The sequence below is a fragment of the Grammomys surdaster genome, unplaced genomic scaffold (assembly GCF_004785775.1).
Source record: "Grammomys surdaster isolate TR1022 unplaced genomic scaffold, NIH_TR_1.0 126219, whole genome shotgun sequence".
NCBI classification, from domain to species: Eukaryota; Metazoa; Chordata; class Mammalia; order Rodentia; family Muridae; genus Grammomys; species Grammomys surdaster.
The window spans coordinates 1737426-1757967 of record NW_021621022.1 but is presented as its reverse complement, the minus strand read 5'-3'; the positions used below and the strand labels follow the sequence as shown (position 1 = coordinate 1757967).

Below are 20542 nucleotides of genomic sequence, written 5' to 3'. Positions count from 1 at the left end.
TGTGTGTGTGTGTGTGTGTGTATGTGTATGTGTATGTGTATGTATATATATGTATATGTATATATATATATATAGTGTGTGTGTGTGTGTGTGTATGTGTGTGTATGGGTTATATTCTAACATATGAGAGAATAAACTGAATAGCAAACTGATTTATATCTGGATTTATACCTTGGATCATGGTGGACATAGCCAGGGGTTTGTTGTTTGTTGTTTGTTTTTTTAGACAGGGTCTCACTATGGAGCCTTAGCTAGCTTAGGCTGTTCTATATTTCTAAACATACTGCTTTCTAACTTCACGCATTGGTTTTCAAACCAATACAAAGCAGGCTAGTACAATATCATATCTAATTTTGTAAATGTTCTCAGTTTTCCCCTGTCTATACCCAGAAGCAAGCATTTTGGTCATTAAGTATATTACTTGACAGTGTTAAAGGACAATATTTAATTGGGGCTGGCTTATACTTCCAGAGGTTCAGACAATTATTATCATGGCAGTAAACACAGCAGTGTCCAGGTAGGCCTGGCCTTGGAGGAGCTGAGAGTTCTACATCTTCATCCAAAGGAAGCCAGGAGCAGACTGTCCAGGAAGCTAGGAAGAGGGTCTCAAAGCCCACCACCACAGTGACACAATTCCTCCAACAAGGCCACACCTTCTAATAGTGCCACTCCCTGGGCCAACCAGATTTAAATCACCACAGACTTGAATTATAGGCTTGATACTTTTCCGGTGATTGTATTCCACAGAACAAGGTTGTTTAAGTCATTGCTGAGCCCTCAGATCTTCTCTCTTTCTCCTCCTCCTCCTGTTCTTCCTCCTCCTCCTCCTCTTCTTCCTCTGTCTTGTGTTTTTTGGAGTCACTGCTGAGGGGTTGGGAGAACGTCCATGTGAAATTCTCCATTCTCTGTGGAGCTGAGCATTTTCTTGGGAGTCTTCCTTACATCAGCTACTCCAGGCCGAGCTACTCATCTTCCTGTGAGATAGCGAGCTCTTCACTTGCACTGCAGTTTTCTCCATGCGGACTGCAAGCATAACTAGGCTGCAGGCTTTGGTAGGGGCTGAGCATTTGGCTTTGAGAGATGGGTTGGGTTTTTTTGTGGATTTGAGTTCACCTTTGGCCTGATCTCATTTTAGACCTAGGCACTGTCTCCTTGGGTTTATGTTCTAGAAGATGGGCTTACTGTTAACTGCCTGAGGGAGCACTACCAAGGCCTTTGCCTTTATTCACTGGGAGCCCTGGTCTTGGAGTCTGACCAAGCCCTCAAGTGGACAGATAGTGCTCCTGGTTATCACCACTATGCCCTTAGTGCTGATCTACAAGACTTTCCTGATTCCAAATCACCAGACAAGCTCATTATCTGAAAAAGCTTAGGCAGAACCATTTTGAAAATGATGAATTTTGCTAATATATTTATTTGCTTTGTAAAACAAGATCTAGTTGTGTCACTAGATTTTTTTTTAAAAATTTATATTTCTATCTACTGAATTTTCTTCAACAGAGGAACCTCTCCACTTAGGACAAATGTATCTTCAGCACAAAGCTGGAACTCTTTCCATTTAGAATAACATAGATACACACAGTCTTGAATTTAGTAGCTAATAGAGACAGAGTCTTAACTAAATTGCTCAGGCTAGTCAGAATCACTCTGTAGCCTAGGCTGGCTTTGAATTGCCATTATCCTAATTATCTGTACTTACAGCTGTACCACTCCATGTCTGGAAGTTTTGAATTTTTGTGTTTTCATTTGGCCTCTGACTAGAATTACATATGAGTTTTCTCAGTTACAAAAGCTATTTTGTCTCTTTGGTTTGGTGGGAATGACAGCTGTACACATAAGGGTTCCTCCTTGAATTTCTTTATCTCACCATGCCATTCCCTCTGGAGCAAGGAGGTAGGGACTTGAGTCAGCTCAGTGAGAGCTGAATAGTTAGTCCTGGGAAGACCCACGAACTCAACTCTATATGTATCATGATCTACTCTTGAGTGATTTTAGAATAGACTTAAACTCCAGGGAGCCTCTCTTTGGTCTAAGCTCATTTGACAAGGTAGCCCAGTGGAAGGATGGGCCTTGAATCTGACCACTTGGCTCTAAGTGCAAGCCCCACTGGCTACCATGGTAATTGTTCTGTAAGGAAGATGTAGCCACTCACCTGGGGAGAAACACATCCATCCTGGCTCTCTTCAGCCTTGTAGTCCAGAAGTGGATGACTCTGGCTGTGAGGTGTGGTTCAATGTGGTCCAGAGGGGTGCTCTTGTCTTGGGGAAGCACCAGGAGTAAACTGGCCACCCTTCCCAGGTACAACAGCTCCAGAACATCTACCTCATGGCCTGCAGCATCCTGGAACTGGCCTACGGGTTCAGCGGATCAGGAATTAGCTCTGTCCTAGGAGCCAGGGAAACCCAACAATGCTACAACTTGGAGTAGAGAGACTTATAAGGCAGCAACAGTAAAACAGGGTGTTTTCCTCAGCTTCAGGAAGCAGTCTGAGACTGGGAACTGTTGGGTGACATGGCCCCTTTTGTGTTCCTAAAGCTCTCTGAGATCTCCCATGGAGCCTTGCTCAAGTATCTAGCCACTGGGTCTGCTGGGGCAGTGTCTTAGGGAGCCATCCAGTCTGAGCTTATTAGAGCTTAGGCTCTTTGTGTTACATCTTATCTTTCAAGATAAGTCTCTAAATATACATTTCATATGAAAGATACCCAACTCTTGAAATATTCTACAGATCCAACAAAACACACATTCTGTCTGGATTTGACTTGAAGACTAATCATTTCTATGACTTAAACTGTCTTCAGAATGGGCAGCTGGAAGTCTGTGGGCAAATCCAAGTCCAGGCCACCAGGTGGATGGAGTGCAGTTATAGAAGGATATGATGGGACAGGTGACAGATAGCAGCAGAACACGCTGAGCTGGGAAATGGTTGGCACTGCTGGGGGAATGTAGAAAGGTGGAGGACTGTTTTGTGTGAACCCACCGTATGTTGTAGCTCATACTTAGCACAGAGCCTGCTAGCATCTATAGCACACATGAGGTCACCAGGCATCTGCTGGCACTGGGAACCTCCCCTACTGACTGAGACAAAGAACCATAGGCAAGAAGGCCATACAGAGCAAGAAGGCCATACAGAGCAATGGCATTTCAGGACCAGGGATCCTTTAGTCTGGAGGCCTTTTAGCCTTCATTTGGTCCTGGCTAGGTATTGTGTCATGAAGGTGTCTTCTAGGAGAGGGATTTGGTCCAAGTATTTTTGATTCCACACAAATATCTTCTTAATCGGTGTGGAGGCCAATACCAAACATGGAATTGTGTCCTCAGCACTCAGATGGGCATACCATTCAAGGCCCTCTATAAGCCTCCTGCTATCATGAGCCTACCCACAGCCCAGAGAATGGACCCCTAGAGAAACATGTCTCCATCCAATCCTGTAAAACAGAGCCTACCTCCCCTCTCTTGCCCATGTTGCTGAATTTCCTCCAACTTTATGAATTTGGAGAGAAGAACTTACCATAGCTGACCTCTGCCACTTGGTGCATCGTTGGGACCTGAAGCACAAGGCCATGAGCACAGGTGAAAGGCAGGGGCTTCGAGGCCACGGAAGAGAATCTCTTCTGCCAGGTACTTTGGAAGGTCATGGTGCTCACGATGGAGAGTTGAGTAGACAGGGAACCAGCTTGGTCCCACATCAGGCTACCTGGGCCTTCACCTGTAGATGGAAGAGCTTCTCTCCAGCTTCCTGTTATTTTTAGTTTACTACTAAAGTGTTATTTCCTTGTGCTGCCAAGGGCCCCACAGTGGCCATGCAAACTGGCTTTTAATTTATTGTCATGGAAATGGAAAGTAAGGACCGCAGGATTCAGACTGGGTCCCTAATGACTGAGCTCCTGCTATGAGGCAGTGAGTCACCTTATAATTTAAATTATAGCCTTCTTGTTAGCATGCATTCAGTATGGCCTCCCTCCATGTTTCCACTAGTGCCTAGGATGTCCCTGGTTGTGTTGAGTCATTTCCCAGAGATCATTAGGCATTATCTCCCCAGACAGATGCTTGCACGGATGAGGCTCTTTGACTGGAGAAGACTGCACTGTCACCCAACCTTGGGACTTGCTAATTGCTGTGCTGCATTCCTCTCCACACCTTTGTGGAGATAACTATGACCAGAACACACTTTGGGGAGGGCTGTGGTTAAAATTTCATGTAAGAACAGGAAAAAGCAAGCAGATCGTTCCTATAGAGCCAGCTTCTGCCCCAGGCCTTCAATTGTTTAATAAATACACTCTGTGGTAGGCTCTGCCTAAATGCTTGAGGAAATCTCCACAACTTTTGGTTGTCATTCTTCAGTTCCCCAGATGTGAGAAGTGAAGCTCAGGAAAGTTGGTCACACACCACTATCTACCCAGTCCCCCCCAAAAGGAGCCTTGCACTTGAATCTGAGCAGATATGGTCCATACCCGTGCCTCTTGGGTTGAGAAAGACCAAGTCTTTCTTTTTCTTAAAGAACAGGCTGGGAGTTGAGAATACCTATGTTGGATTTTGAGTGGATCCCTTGACAGCTCAAGGGAGATATAGGGAATCACTCCTTAATTAAAACATATTTTAACTCTGTGTCTGTGTGTTTGCTATGTATGGGTACATGCATGTGAAAGCTGGTAACCTTGGATGCTGGAAGCAAGCATCGGATACTCCAGAACTGGGGCTAAAGGCAGTTGTGCGCTACCTGATCCATCCTCTTTTAATAGTTGAACCATTTCTCTGGCCCCAAGGATCAGTCCTTTAAAAGTCGATTGCCAAAGCTATTGTAGAGTATTTGAAAATGTTGAGGGAGTACAGCCTTCAATCCACATACATGGCAGCTATTCTGCATTTAAGCAACTCTGGATCTTGAACATTCTCTATTTATCTGAGTCTTTTGTGTGCTTACCAAGAACAGAGCAGCCAAACTACCTGGATCAGAATGTGACCCTGGCTTTGTGGCCCATGGGCAAGCAGGAAACTCAATCCTGGTGTTTTAGTTTCTCTATCTGTAAAATGGAAACAACACCCATGTTCTAGGAGCAATGGGCGAGTGAAATGGAATCAGAGATTCCAAGTGGCAATAAATAAATAAATAAATAAATAAATAAATAAATAAATAAATAGATAAGTTAAAGGCCAGCAGGTGTTAGTCATTTCTGCTCATTTCGTAATAACCATAGCACATAGCGCTGCCACTGATGATGGCATTACACATAGCATGCTTCCGACAAAACCAAGGGAAACATACCGAGTATAACTTGTCCCTTTTGTGTGTGTCTCTCTTTAACCTAGCTTTCCCAGAAACTACTTTTCCTGGCCCCTGCTGCATTTTGCTGTCACATGGGGTTAGTGAAAAATGGCCTGGGGACAGTGACATGGGACAAATTCTATAGGGTATTTCCATAGGTGGTAGGCTCTGAGGAGCACCTTTCTGTGTCCATGCTTTCAAGTATATGTGTGTATATGCATGTACATGTGTACTTGTGCTAGGGTACAAAGAGGGAGGAACAGAGGGGGCACAGGATATGCATGACATTCAAGGGTAGGTCTGCTATCTCAACATCTGCTGTAATTCAGGGCACCTTGAACCTCTCCATGGCTTCCGACAAATGATGGCTGGCGCTATATCTTTGAGCCCTTAGCCTTGCTGAGGAGGGTGGTTTTCCTTTACCTGTGCTCTGTCCGGATATGACTTTGGAGGCCTCTGTGGTAGTGCTATTAGGCTGTCTGAAGTCAGTTGGCTCCAGACTGCTGTTGGCCCACCGGGAGACCTGCTCCACAAAGCAGGGAGACAGAGATGTTCCGGTTTTCATGAATAAGGTACAGGCCAGCTCCATCCCGATTCCTTGACTGGAGTTGTGCAATATGGTATAAACAGTGTGCAGGAATTCTCTCACTCTTGGGTCTGTGAGAAAGGAGTATTTGTAAGGGCTTACACAGCTTCCACCTCCAGGCTGTCTCAGAAGGCATGTTCGCCCCAAGGTTCCCTAGTCAAAATCCACTGAACCCCACTCCTTAAAAGTTGGACCACACCGGGCAGAGGTGGCACGTGCCTTTAATTCCAGCACTTGGGGGGCAGAGGCAGGTGGATTTCTGAGTTCGAGGCCAGCCTGGTCTACAGAAGTGAGTTCCAGGACAGCCAGGGCTACACAGAGAAACCCTGTCTATAAAAGTCAAAAAAAGAAAAAAGAAAAAAAAAAGGTTGGACCGAAAACATGCTAGATCACAAACAAACCTAGCTGGGAGAGAGAATCTGCCAGTGCCTTGGAAATGGTGAAACTGTACTTTGACTTCCTGATTCAGGGACATTGCTGAATTCTGGAGGAGAGTCTAGATCAGGAGCTGTAGAGGTCCAGTGTGACACAGTGGAATTTCTAACAGGAAGCCAGAGGAGTTCTGTGCAGTATTGTAACAAGGATGGACAGTGGTTGAGGAGCTGCTGCCCTAGTTAGAATTCTGAACGGTGATAAAGACCATGACCAAAAGCAACTCAAAGGGTTGGAAAGGGTTTATTTTGCCTTATAGTTTGTAGTCTACTACCGAGAGAAGTCAGGTCAGAAACTCAAGGCAAGAGCCTAGAGGCAGTAACTGAATCAGAAACCATAGAGGGACTGGCTTGTCCCCTGTGTCTTGCTCAGCCTGTTTTCTTATACATCCTGGGACTACCTGCCTAGGTGGCAGCACCCAAAAGTGGGCTGGGTCCTCTCACATTAGTTGTTAATGAAGAAAATGCCACATAGACTTGCCTACGGGCCAATCTGAAGCAGGAATTTTCTCACCTAAGGTTCCTCTCCCCAGGTCAGCCTATCTTATGTCAGAGAGCTGCCTTGTCCACATGTTTCATCTGAGATCTCACATCCAGGGGTTTACTGTGCTAACCCTGGATTCTCTTAAGCTGCTTTTCTCAGATGTTTCATCACAGCAAAGAGAAAAGCAACAATACAGGCCTGAGACGATCATTCTTAGAGCCAGAACTATTGAAGTAGTAGAGCGATGGGCTGAAAGTGGATTTCTGAGCCTGATTTGTCCCTGCCCATCTGCACACAGAGAAGAGCCCTTACGTATGTTCCAGAATTGGCAATGCTAGAAAAAATTCTTAAAGCTTCATGGTATCTACAAACATTGCACAGGACATTCTACAGTCTAGGTTACAATGAATGTTCTCAGTGATGCTTTGAAGTAAGGGGTATGGTCCTTCTACTATAGGGAGGAGGCAGATGAGGGACAGCCCACTGATCATGTACTTAAAGTCACTTCATCCTGTTGCCTACAGAGTGAGGAGTGGCTGGGTTTAAGAAGACCTTGCTTGGGAGAGCTCTGTTTTCTAGATGAACGGGTACTGTACAGTACATCGATTGGGGAGGACAGTTGGGGGGCTATATTTACTGCATTCTAGAGTATGAGTTTTCAACCTGTGGTCTTTTAATACAGTTCCTCATGCTGTGGTGACCCATGATCCTAAAATTATTTTTCTCACTACTTCATAATTGTAATTTTGCTACTGTTAGGAATTGTAATATAAGTATCTGTGTTTTCTGATGGTCTTAGGTGACCCCTGGGAAAGGGTCACTTGACTCTCAAAGGGGTTGTGACCAACGTATTGAGAACTGCTGTTCTAAAGCTGTCTAAATGGTCTGAGACCAGGGATAAGGCTCTCCAAGAGGAAGCTGCCACTGCCGCTTCCTGCTCAGTGTCCTGCTGCCAAAGTAAAAAGGTGGAGGGTGAGGGCCTGTAATTGGTAGTTTGAACAGGGTGCTGAGAGAAGAAAGGAAGAAGAAGAAAATAAACCCGCAGTGACTAAAAGAAAATCACTTTGTTAGCTAGTCTGATAGGTGACTCCCAGGCTGGTGGGTCTGGCCTCTGGAAGGTTCTGAACTCTGCAAAGTTCTAGACTCTGGAAGGTTCCTGTCCATAAAACTTCAAACTATGAGACCTGTCTTCTGAACACAGATATTTTAATATTCAAGAGCTCTGAGAGGGGTAATGGGGGTGCTCCTGGGCAGGTGTGGTCAGGCTGGGAGGACGAAGCTGCCTCTGGTGAGAGAGGTGCTTATGAATGTACACATCGCTTCCTGGCCCTAGTGGAGCTTAGGAGGCCTGGAGAAAGCACAAGATTTGGAATCAACAATCGGGAACTTGAACCCTGGCTTTGTCACTTGCCCCTGGGCCAATGAGTTTTGCTGAATCATTTACCTCCTGTGGTAGCTAGTCTGTGGGACTCAAATGACATGGTCATAAAAGAAAACACAGTATGCCTTACAAAGCAGGATTCTTCTCCTGGGGTGAGACCACCTTCCATTTTGTGGAAGCCTATGTGCTATAATGTTTTCATTAACTCACCGAGAAGGATAATGACAATGCTGATAAATTGAAGCAGTCAGAAATTATGTGTTCCCCATGGACAGAAGATCCAGAGAACCCAAGCTGGATCTGACTTTAAAGCCTCTTCCCTGAGGACCAGCTCTTGGAGTCCTAGCGGTTGCTATGCAAGTTTCCAAGGGAAGAGAGCAGCCAGTAAGTAGTCCTACCCAGCAGAACCATGCAAATGACCAGTGTGGCACGAAAGGCCCCTAGTGGCACTCGTGTCTCGTCAGTGACCAACAGCTGTCTAATTGAACTTAAGACCCATTCAACAGGAGGGACATCATCCTTGATACGGGAAGCCTAGTCGACTCCTCGGGGATAGTGAGACCATGGGTCTTAGGGGAGAGCCTACAACCAGCACTTTATTAAACCGGCATAATTCCTAAATGTGTTCCAGATAGCTATCCTTTATATCTAGAGAAAAGAGCAGCTCTCAACTCTCATCAAAGACACTTCTCTTTGCAATATATTGGAGGCCATTTACAGAACACCCCAACTGGTCAAAATGCTGTGCACAAGTGATTATATGGTTGTCAGACCCAACTGATAACATCTGCAGCACATAAGGCTTAGGGAACAGTGGGAGAGGGGCTGAAAGATTGTAAGAACCTGAGGACCAAGAAATCTATTGTGAGATTGTATCTTCTACAAATGACAGGGAAGTTTTACCCATCAGATCTCAGCAATATGGCAGCCTAAACAAGACCAGAACAAGCACAACTCAGGCAGACATGCTAATAGAGAAGGGAAAACTCAGGGGGCCTTAACCCTAGACAAAGAACTACAGGCAACTAAGGGGTGCTGAGAAAGGAAGACATAGCCTTCCTCAGGGAAGAGCCTCTCCCTAATTGGTTATCCAATAGCAAGTGGTCAAGCCCTGAAATCATACATGTACAAATAACATTAAATGTACCGAACAGGTTACATTTATATAGTTAGGTATATATACATGTGTGTGTGTGTGCGTGTGTGTGTGTGTGTAAAACAATAACAAATAAAAGGAAGCCATGATTCCATGATGGAGCTGAGGGAGGGGTATGCATGGGAAGGATTTGAGGGAAGAAAGGGGAGAGAGAAAATGATGAAATTATATTTAAATTAAAAATAAAGAGTATATTAAAATGTAAGGTATATGTGTGTCTGTGCACATTAGTGAAATGTCCACAGAGGCTAGAAAATGCTACTGGATTTCCTAGAGCTGGAGTTACAAGTGTTCATGACCTGTCTGACATTGGTGCTGAAAACCAAATTTGGGTCCTCTGCAAGAGAAATCTGAGCTCCCAACTTCTATGCTATGGATGTCTTTCCAGCTCCGTGTTACCTTTTAAAGAAAGCCTGGGTTGCGGCAGGCAGCTGGCACTGCTGTATAATTTCAAGCAGGCTCAGTGCGACTGCAGTGGAGAGCATGATAAACGGGAGTCTAATGGCATGCTCCTGTTATCACTAACTGAGGGTGGCTCCATGCAATGGCAAAGCAGCATGTGGTTCAGAAACTTAGGGGGATTATTGTCCTGCATAGAGTTCCTGCCATCTAGACAATATCTGATAGGCTCTGCGGAAGCCTCAGTCTTGTCATCATACATGATCAACCAGTTAACCAGATACCATGATGAGATATGGTCTCAGAACTGACCCTCTCTTGCATGTCCCACTGAGACCCTTCATCCTGACTTGTGTGAGAGTCTGTTGAAGGCTGAAGTGCCTGCCTTTTCTGTATTAATCACATTTCTTCTTCCTGACCAGCTTGGATGTACTATCTTCTGGGGAGCCTCCGACCTGCTCGGTGGAAACACAGAACCATGCAGCATCCACCCCCTCGTCTGCATGTATGGCTTCCTCAGAGAGAGTTGCTGCTTTCAGAGTTCTCCTCACATGCATAAGACAAGTTCCTGACCAGCCATGGTCTATATTGCAAGAGCACCGCAGCGCTTGGTGAATCATATCGTGCTGACTCTAAAGGAGCCTGTGGATGTGTGTGCTGCTGAGAACGACTGAGTTCTAAAAACTATCTTTGGTTTCAGTTGTCCCTAGAGAGAGCATACCTATCAGTTGTCCAGCAGGATTGTAAGATTTATTTTAGCAGTGGTCAGGGTATGCATTGAGGAGGGCGGGCAGTTCAGGAGGCACCTGGTGCCAGACATGTTGAGTGCTAACCTTGATTTGCTAGCTCAGGGGTCCACCCCCAGAGGAAGCCATGGCCAGGCTGAGTTGGCATTATTTCTTGTGCCTTCTGACAAGTCTTAATTCATCCAAAGACTACTCCTGTCAGTTTTAGTGATGCTCATTGTTTTGTTTGTTTTGAGATGGGGTTCCTGCTACATAACCGACTGTCTTGGAACTAAGAAATCCATATGTTTTATATTGACATCTTATCCTGAGATTGAGAAGGGAAGACCATGTTTGCCTTGCTCAGATATTGAGCTGCATCATGAGTGCAGGTTAATGCTGAGCTGTGTTCTAAAGACTGTCTCTGCTGTTAGCAGCTGTTTCGAGAAACAATATGTAGATATAAGCTGGCAGAAACCTCAGAATCATGAAAACAGGTTGGTTGAAATCATAGTCCTGGGTCTAAAGAGTGTGCATTTAAGTCCGGCCCTGCCCCTTATTGACTATGTGACTCCCAGCAAGTTGTCCCTACCCTTTGCCTATCTACTTCCCCAAATAGAGGTGCCAATGAAATCACCAACCTCAAAAGGGTTGTTGAGCCAATCGGTGAATCTTTAGAAGGTGTTCCCCACCCCTTCCAGCCACAGCAAGCAATCTAAAAGGGGCAGTGACTCAAAACTGTCGTTCTGCCATGGGGCTAGAAGGGAGTCTCCACAATCAAGAACAACCATGGTAAAAGTCTGAGTGCTTCAGGAAAGGCCATGCCTCTGTCTCTGTGCACATGGAGATCTGAGCTCCACACCGAGAGCGCCTGAGCAGGGTGGAGCAGGGAACAGGGCTGAGAGGAAGTGGAAGAGAGAAGCTTCTTACCTTGCACAGTATATCCTAGGGCCCCTGCCAGCTGCCAGCCAGTGTTGCCTCTGGCTCCAAACTGCAGGATCTCCAGGGAGAGGGACACACTGGCAGGTGAGATGACAAAGTTTGTCCCGTTTCTCTCTGCTGCTGCACTCCGGTAGAGGTGGAGGGCAAACTCAGTCTTCAACAGCCACAGGCCTTCACTGAGGGGGCTGCCTCCTCCTGCTGAGAAGCAGGAGGAGAGGAGAAAGAGGGTGACCTGCAGGAGAGGCAGCATGGAGACTGGACACCTGCAGTTCAGAGGGAGGAGAGGCAGAAAGAGGATGCTGATGACAGGGATGAGATCACGTCTCATCACCTGAAAACTGGGGCACCTGGCTCTGTTTTCAGTGGCCAGAGATGGCCCAAAGGACAATCTCGTTATACTTTCTTGGTTACCCACCATGCTCCTACCTGTCTAGGCTGCTTAGATGGGCTGCGATTCTTTTGAAATCTCAACCCTGTGCTGGAAGATCTGCTCCTCTTACTGCATGTGTGGCCTTGGAGAAGTCCTGGTTATAGCAAAACAAGTCATTATGCTAGGAAAAGAGATGTCAAAAGTGCATCCTATGGTTTCTTAGTACACAGCTTATAGCTGGGCCATGTTTCTCAGGAGTCATCATAATATTAACCATATTCAAAGTTCATCTTCTATGCTAAAAAGATTATATATTCTTGGTTGATATTCTCACCATCATACTGGATATCATAACTATAGTCATGTGCTCTAGAGAACTCAGTGACACATTTGGTATGGGGAGAAAAACAGAGCTATGACAGATCCTGGCCTCTAAGAGCACTACATGAAATATCAAGAACGTATGTGTACGTTCAGAGAGTGATGCATAGGATAACTGGGCCTAGAATAGTAGATCCCATGCTACGGAGTGGATTATTCCACAGAGAGTAGAACAATACAGAGAAAGCCCCTCCTCAGAACCGTGCCATCCCAGGAAGAGGGGCTACTGAGAGTAAGGAAGGAATGCCAGAAGGGAACAAAAAGAGCAGAGCAGAGCACTTTCATTGTGTGTCAACAGATAGACAGTAGCAATCTTTGCTAAGTGCTTCAACTGTGGAACCAGATTAGGCTGATGGGAGACAGATGCCCAGTCCAAAGCACTTCCTATACAAGCTTATAAGCAAGGCCCTGGGGTCAGAGGTATTCACTTTAAATAAGATTCAAGAGAAAAAACCACGTTCCCCAGCTCTTCCCTTCATGGCTGAACACAACAAATGCACATGACCTAGGAACCCATGGAGTGGGAATTTGCATGAGTATGTATGTCTAGAGAGAAAGTAGGCTTTAGTCTAAGGTCATTAGTGAAATCTTCAGGTCCTACTTTGAGAGCTAGTGCAGTTTCTACCAGTTCCCAAGACAGGAACACTAGCAACCCTTAGCAAATAGACTTTGATGTCCGGACTCCTCGAGACCCAGGTCCTGCCATGACTACTAGGGATGAATTGTATACTCACCGACTCCTTAACAAGTGGTAGTTTCTTTGTTTGATTCTGTTCTTGTGCCTGGAGCATCAACATGCTGCTCTTTTTAAAAGAGCAGAGCAGAATGTGCTCTGAATCACAAGACATCCCGGGAGGAAGCTGGCAATTGCCGTCTCTGCCGGCGATGTCTCTACCACTCCGTCCAAATTCCTGGAGTGTGGAAGTTCTGCAGGGAGCCAGGAGAAGCAACTCAGCTCTAGGCAGCAAAGCCCAGATGAGAGCAGAGTACGCCTTGGGGACAGAGCCAGCCATGCCCATCAAGCCTTCTAAGGCTTGTGACCTGGTCGTACCAGCAAGGCACCCTCCATCTAGCCCTTTATGACTTTGAAGAATTCCGAGATAACTCTGGGTTTTGCTGGGTGCCAGGTACCTAATGCCTCTCCCCTCCTCCTGGAAACAAAACAATAGATCAGTCTTTGAGCATGACCTGAAACTTTCAGCAAGTGCAATGCTGAGAAAGAAAGAAAAAAAAAGCAAGCAGTGCAAAGTCTGGTTCAATCAGGTTAGAGCAAGACAGCTGGCCTCACCTGTTATTAACAAAAGCGAGTGTACTTGCTGTGTAATATGAGCCCTACAGCAGTTCTCAGATAGAGCGTAACAAGCCCACTATAATAATTTAAGAAAGAGGGATCCTGTGGGGGTCCCTTTAACTTGACAAGTGCTCACACCCCTACAATCAGTGGGCAATTCACTTTAAATTTTAATCATAGATATTCAATCCAAGGTTTTTTTGGGTCTTAGGATAGTTACAGTTCTGTAGCTGTTTCATATGAAATCTCTTCAAATCTTGAATTTTGATGTAAATTCACTATCGTGTGTCTTGGACTGTAAGCTACAGTATGGCAGGAGAAAGAAATGTATTTAACTCCTGTTAAAGTACCCAGAGAAAGCATTCCATCCATTCATGCATCCAAGAACTAGCTCCTGACTGCCTGCTGGGTTCTGAGGCTCTGGGCCAGGTCGGGGGAATGTAGCATTGAATCAGCAACCTGGGGTTCACTCTCACTGGACTCCGTCTTTCTCTTTGAATGCGGATTTAGATGTTCACATGGACAGTGTTAAACAGAAAGCTGCAGTAAATCCAAGGGCTTTCTTGAGACACCTCAAAGTTCTTAAGGGTGGGCTTACTTTAGCAAAAGTCAATTAATTAAGTAATTGCCAATAGCATATGGAGAGATGCCTGAAAAACGACCTCTGAAATTGGGCAATCTGGCTGTGTCGCTTCTGTGAACATGATTTCCTAATTTTATGAATGTACAGTTCTAAACTGCCTTTGAAAACATTTTCATGAAACAATGCCAGGGAAACTTAAAATGCTAGAGATATTTCTCACATGGATTAAATATTTCAATGTGTGGATGAATAAAATATGAATAGCAACTGATGTTGTTTTGGTGTACTCAGCAGAAGCTGGTATGTCATCATGGTCCCTGATCAGTTATGGAGATTTCACGTTAGCTTCCATCTTGTCAGGATGGATATTGATTATTTATATGGATATTGGTTATTTATATGGATATTGGTTTTCATAGCCATAAAAACAAGCAACGTGAACATTATGGAGTATATCCTCTGTGTTCTATGAACTGTTAGATACTTTCCATTCACAGCTGCACATTGTGTAAATCCCCATAACAATTCCATGAGGGCACATATTATTCCCCTTTCTCAGAGAGAGAAACTAAGACAGAAGAACTCAAGATTCTGTTGAGGCTTGAACTTATAGCCCACTGCTTTCACTCTCAGGCTTATATTATTTCCCACAGCCTTAATGATGTCTGTTAAGGGGCCAAGACATTAGGTTTTTTGAATTCTCCATGGGATTCTAAGACTTTTGATAGTCTATCCAGACTCTATGGACCATGCTTCTAGATTGCTTTCATTTCTCAGGGCTGCTCTGGTGAAGCTCCTCTAGACAGACGAAGTGCAGTGCTTTTAGATTATGATACTTCTCTTCATTCCTTCTGATCACCCTGCTGTATACCTCCTTCAGATCCTTCTCTCTTGCTTTGGGACTCACTAGTTCTGAGCCTATTCCCAACTAGTGACTTTCCAGCAAGCACATGTAGCTGGAAGACACAAGCCATTTCCACCTTCTGGGTTCTCCAGAGCCCTTGCCAACTACCTGGATGGGACCCTCTCATTGTCCTATCCCATCTCTAAACCCAGAATCAGTCCACACTGTCTCAGGGGAGACTTTTTCCAAGTTCCTTGACTAGGCCACGGAGGGCATCAAATTATAGTTGACAAGCAGAAGACCTGAAAAGAGTTGTATTTTTACTTCCAAACAAACAACAAAAACAAAACCAGAAAAATCAACATTCCCAACCCTTGTATGAATTACCCTCCTGAATACTGTAATCATTCCTGGTAAAACAAGAAGGTGACTTGAAGAAAGAAAGGAAGGAAGGAAGGAAGGAAAGAAGAATAGAAGGAAAGGAGGAAGAAAGACTCAACTAATAAAGTAACTCCAGATGTTCAAATCCCAGCACAGAAATAAAAACAATATGAAGCCCTCAAAGTAATGGCTCCCATTGGAGATGATTTGGAAGAACTCTCAGAAAAAAATTAAAAATAACAATTAATAACTGTGGTCAAACACTCAAGACAAAGACCAAGTGAAGAATGAAACAAGATGTCTAATCTAAGACATGAAAACAGTATGAATGGAAAAAAAAAACCTCAAACTGAAATGATTCTGGAAATGAAAAACTTAATAAGCCAATTAAGAATCTCAATGGAAAGCTTCAACATCAGAATGACCATGTTGAAAACAGAGAGCAGGGGAGAGAAACTGAGCAGAGGAGTGGAATAGCTCAGTAAAGATTGATGGGATAAAAGTTTATGAATGGAACATGGAAAGGTTTGGGGCACCATGAAAAGACACAAGCTCTGAATTATGCTCATAAAACAGGAAAGGAAACCCTAGCAGAGACAGGAAATATCTTCAGGAATATCATAGAAGAAAAATTACCAAAACTGGAAAGAGAAATGCCATTCATCTAGAAAGAGGCCTTTAGAATGTGGAACAAACAAAACCAGAAAGGAAATTCTCCATGACGCATTACAACAAAACCATTAAAAACAGAATAACAAAGAAGTATTGACATTTGCAAGAGAGAAAGATCAAGTTATATACAAGACCAGCACTGGGTTGCCTGGCAGAGACCATCAAAGCCAAAAGGGCCTGGAAAGCTGTGCTCTAAGTGCTGGAAGACCAGAACTGTCAATCCAGATTAGCATATGCAGTGCAACTATCTGTTAGAGTAGAAGGAGAAATAACAATGCCCCATGATAAAAAACAGATTATAGGGCTTTATGAATACTAAGCCATCTCTACAGAGGATATGAGAAGGAACACTTCAATCTGAAGAGAAGAACAAATTTACCCAGGAGGTCAAATAATATCAAACAGTAACCAAAAGAGATCTAAGTAAACATAAAAAATAAAGTCAACAAAATGACAGGAGTTACTACACATATTTCAATGATATGTCCGAATATTAATTGTGTCACTTCTCTAGTAAAAAGACACAGGCTGGTAGGTTGGATTATAAAATAAGATCCATTTTGTTGTTGTTGTTGTTGTTGTTGTTGTTGTTGTTGCCTCTAAGGGAAAAAAAAAAACCTCACCATCAGGCGAGCCATCACTTTCTGGTAAAAGTAGGAAGCATGGTATTCCAACCAAATGAAACTGAGAAAAAGCAGACATAGCTATATTAATATCTGACAAAATAGATTTCAGGTCAAAATTTGTCAGAAGAGATAAGCAGGGATTTATTAAGGGAAAATTCACCAACAGGGTATTATATTCCAAAATATACATGCACAAAACATGGAAGGAATTTAATTTTATAAATGAAAGACTGTTAGATATAAAACTATAGATTGATGTTGGCAAGTTGATAGTGGGTGATTTCAGCACCCGACACTTGCCAACAGATCATTTGACAGTGGGTGACTTCAGCACCCGACACTCGCCAATAGATCATTTGGGAGAAAAAAACCTAAATAGAAAAACTTTGGAGCTAAATGGCATTATAACTTAAATGTGTATAACAGACATATACAGAATATTCCACACAAACATTAAAGAGTACACAGTCTTCTCAACAGCCCATGGGACTTTCCTCAAAGGACACAAAGCAAGTCTCAATAAATCTAGAAAGACAGAACCTGCAGGCAGTCTGACCACAGTGGAATAAAGCTGGATAGCATCAGCAAGGGAAATCACATGAGCTCAAGGAAAGTTAACAACATACAATTGGGTCAAAAGAGAAAAGAAGGAGGAAAAATTTAAATTCCTCTAATTGAATAAGAATGTAAGTACAACTAAAATCTATAGGACACGCTGAAGGAATTAGACATTGAGACATTAGAGTACTAAGTGCCTATATTAAAATTTTTGAGACATCCCAAATTAACAACTAATGATATCCCTGAAAGACTTAGAAAAACAAGAATGAATATCACTTGGGAAAAGTAGACAGGGAACAATAATCAGAGTCAGGGCTGAAATCAACAACATATAAACGAACAAACAAACAAACAGTAAAAGGAACCAATGAAATAAAAAATTGGTTTTTTGAAAAGATTAACAAACATTTATTTAAATAAATCAAAAGAAATGAGAAAGAATCTAAATTAATAGAAATAAGAATGAATTGGGAGATATTTTAACAGATGCAGGAAATTCACTGAATTAGGACATACTTTAAAAATATATATTTCACCAAACTGGAAAACCTAAAAGAAACAGGTGAGTTTCTAGATAAATCTAGCATACCAAAGCTAAGTAAAGATGAAGTAAATGAATTTAATATTCATAATATAGCAATGAGGTAGAAGCAGTAACTAAAAGTCTCTCAATAAAATAACTAAGGCAAGATGGATTTAGCACAGAATCTTATCAGACCTTTCAAATAAAAACTAATGCCAATACTATTGTATCTATCACATAAATCAGAAAGCAATGCACACTTCCAGATTCTTCTTATGAATCCTTATTACACTTATACCAAAAACTAAGCAAAGATTGAACAAAAATTGCTAGTACCTCATGAAACTAAAAAAGCTTCTGTACAATAAAAGACACCATCACTCAAGTGAGAAGGTAGCCCACAAAATGGGGAAGAAATCTTTACCAGCTATACATCTGACAGATGGTTAGTATCTAGAATATAAAGAACTAAAGAACTAAACATCAAAGAACAAACAACCCAGTTAAAAACTGGGTTATGAAAGTAAATAGAGAGTTCTCAAAAGATGAAATATAAATGACCGAGAAATGCTTTAAAAATATTCAGTCTCCTTGGGGAAATGCAAATTAAAACTATTTTGAAATTTCATGTCACCACAGTCAGAATGGCTAAAGTCAACAAACCAAATCACATGATGACAGATGTGGGTGTGGACGTGGGGAACAGAAAATACTTAGTCACTGCTGCTAAGAGTGCAAACTGGCGCAATCACAGTGGAAATCAGCGTTCAGGAGCCTCAAAAATCTAGAGATGTATCTACCACACAGTTTAGCTATAGCACTCTTGAATGTTGTGTGGGCTGGTTTTATGTCAATCGGCGTAAGTTAGAGTCCTCAGAGAGGAAGGGGCCTAAATTGAGATAATGCCTCCATAAGATCATGTTGTAGGCAAGTCTGTAGCGCATTTTTCTTAATTAGTGATTGATGGGGGAGGGACCAGCCCATTGTGGGCGGTGCCCCCCCATGGCAGGTGGTCCTGGGTTGTATTAGAAAGGAGGCTGAGAAAACCATAAGGCCTGGTTCCAGGTTCATGCCCTGGTTCCAGGTTCATGCCCTGGTTCCAGGTTCATGCCCTGGTTCCAGGTTCATGCCCTGGTTCCAGGTTCATGCTCCTGGTTCCAGGTTCATGCCCTGTTTGCTTGAGTTTCTGTCTTGACTTCTTCCAATGGTGAATACTGTTACAGAAATGAAATCCAAATACCAATTCCCCATAGGCTTTTGGCCATAGTGTTTCATTACAGCAATAGTAAACCCAAATAAGACATATGCATACCTAAAGGACTTTATATTCTAATACAGAGATACTTGTACTTCCATGTTCGTTTCTGCTCTATTCACAATATCCAGGAGATAGAAATAGCCTAATGCCCATCAACAGATGAATGAATAATGGAAAAGTGGTATATATGCACAATGAAGTATTATTCTGCTGGTAAGAAAAATGAGCTGATGAAATTAGCAGAAAAATGAGTGGAGCTAGAAACCGTCATTCTGAGCTGTTGGGAGCCGACTCTTACCCGAAAGTGGCTATCATCTTTACAGCCATCTCGAGCCATATACCCTGACAAGAGACTTGTTTCAACAGCCTGCAATAGCTGAGCGCACTCTGATAAACATCTTGTTACACTGTTTAGTGCCCCCAGCTGCCAGGTGCTCCTGGTATCCATGGCTACAAGGCACGTGACGTAGTGGCTTCAGTTGAGATTGTCCACGAGGGCAAGTCACGTGGTAAAGGGTATAAATACCCAGGATTTCCCTTCTATAGAGGAGTAGAGGAGTAGAGGAGTCGAGGAGTAGAGGTAGAGGTAGTAAGTAGTAGGAGAATAAAGAAGACTTGAAGAGACTCCACCGGACTCTGGCTTGTATCTATCTTTTGCGTCTCTCGCCCCTTTTTTCCCCTTCCTCCGTCCCCACGTTCTCTCTTGCTAGACCCTGACCTGCCGACCGGAGCAGCAGAACCGGCCGGCCTTTACAAAGTAGCAGAACCTGACGGCCGTTACAAAAGAAACGGCAGTTACACTGAGCAAGGGAACCCAGACCCAGAAAGACAAATGTTCCATATTTTCTCTTATTTGTGTGTGTTAGTGTTGATGCTTTGGATATGCGTGTTTTATTGGGAATACTCACAGAGGCCAGGAAGATTACTAAGGAGCCATGGCAGGTCGGGCTGAAGGAAGGGGAGATAGAATGCAGTGGTATAGATGGAATGATGTAACAGGAAGGGTTAAATTGGGGTTGGGGAGGGGAGGGCAGGGTGGAGGAAGAGATAAGAAAAGAAAAACAACACAAATATTTTTTGAAAAAGACTTATGGAGCCTTACTGTTGTGATTCCCTAAAGTACATACATTCATACATACATATATATGTGAATATGTGTGTGTGTGTGTGTTTTCTAAGATGGAGTTATCCTATAATAGAGTGAGGATGCCCATAGCAGACACCAAAGGCTAGTAAATAAGATGCTCAGTGCCAGGGATGGGTTATGTCTTTTATGGTTGCTGGTCAATGAGGTCACATAGACCCCCAAACATTACGAGCTTGTCAAGACTCTCAGTTACCCTCTCAATCTTGACAGTAAGACCCTACTGCTAAAACCACCACATACCTGAGTTGTGGAATATCGAGAAATCAAGCTGAAAGCGCCATCCCTGTTGGCTAGCTTTCATAGTGCTTTAAAGTTCTATACAGGATCCCAGAAGAGAACAGAAGTCATCAGTCTTATCCAGCTGTGCACCCTGTGAGCTGTAATAACAATGACTGGCGTGGTAAGGTGTGCTCACTGATACAATGGTATCATATTGTAGTATATGTTTCCTTGTGGTCATCCAACACATTTAGTTCTTATGTTCTTTCCACCTACTCGTTCACAAATGAAGGAGGTGAAGCATAAATGTTGTGGGAGT

The 20542-nt window shown here is 43.4% G+C and overlaps 1 protein-coding gene across 1 annotated transcript in view; it reads right to left on the bottom strand.

Moving 5' to 3' along the window:
• Serpine3 (serpin family E member 3) overlaps window positions 1-12895 on the bottom strand; it is a 28250-nt gene extending 15355 nt beyond the window's left edge. Inside the window, exons 1-5 of the mRNA XM_028758736.1 lie at window positions 12853-12895; window positions 11356-11630; window positions 5687-5920; window positions 3509-3706; window positions 2153-2351 (exon numbers count right to left, since the gene is read on the bottom strand). Of these exons, the coding sequence (XP_028614569.1) occupies window positions 2153-2351; window positions 3509-3706; window positions 5687-5920; window positions 11356-11617 (893 nt within the window). The 5' untranslated portion in view covers window positions 11618-11630; window positions 12853-12895. The remainder of the gene's footprint in view (window positions 1-2152; window positions 2352-3508; window positions 3707-5686; window positions 5921-11355; window positions 11631-12852) is intronic.
• Window positions 12896-20542: the final 7647 nt, after the last annotated feature.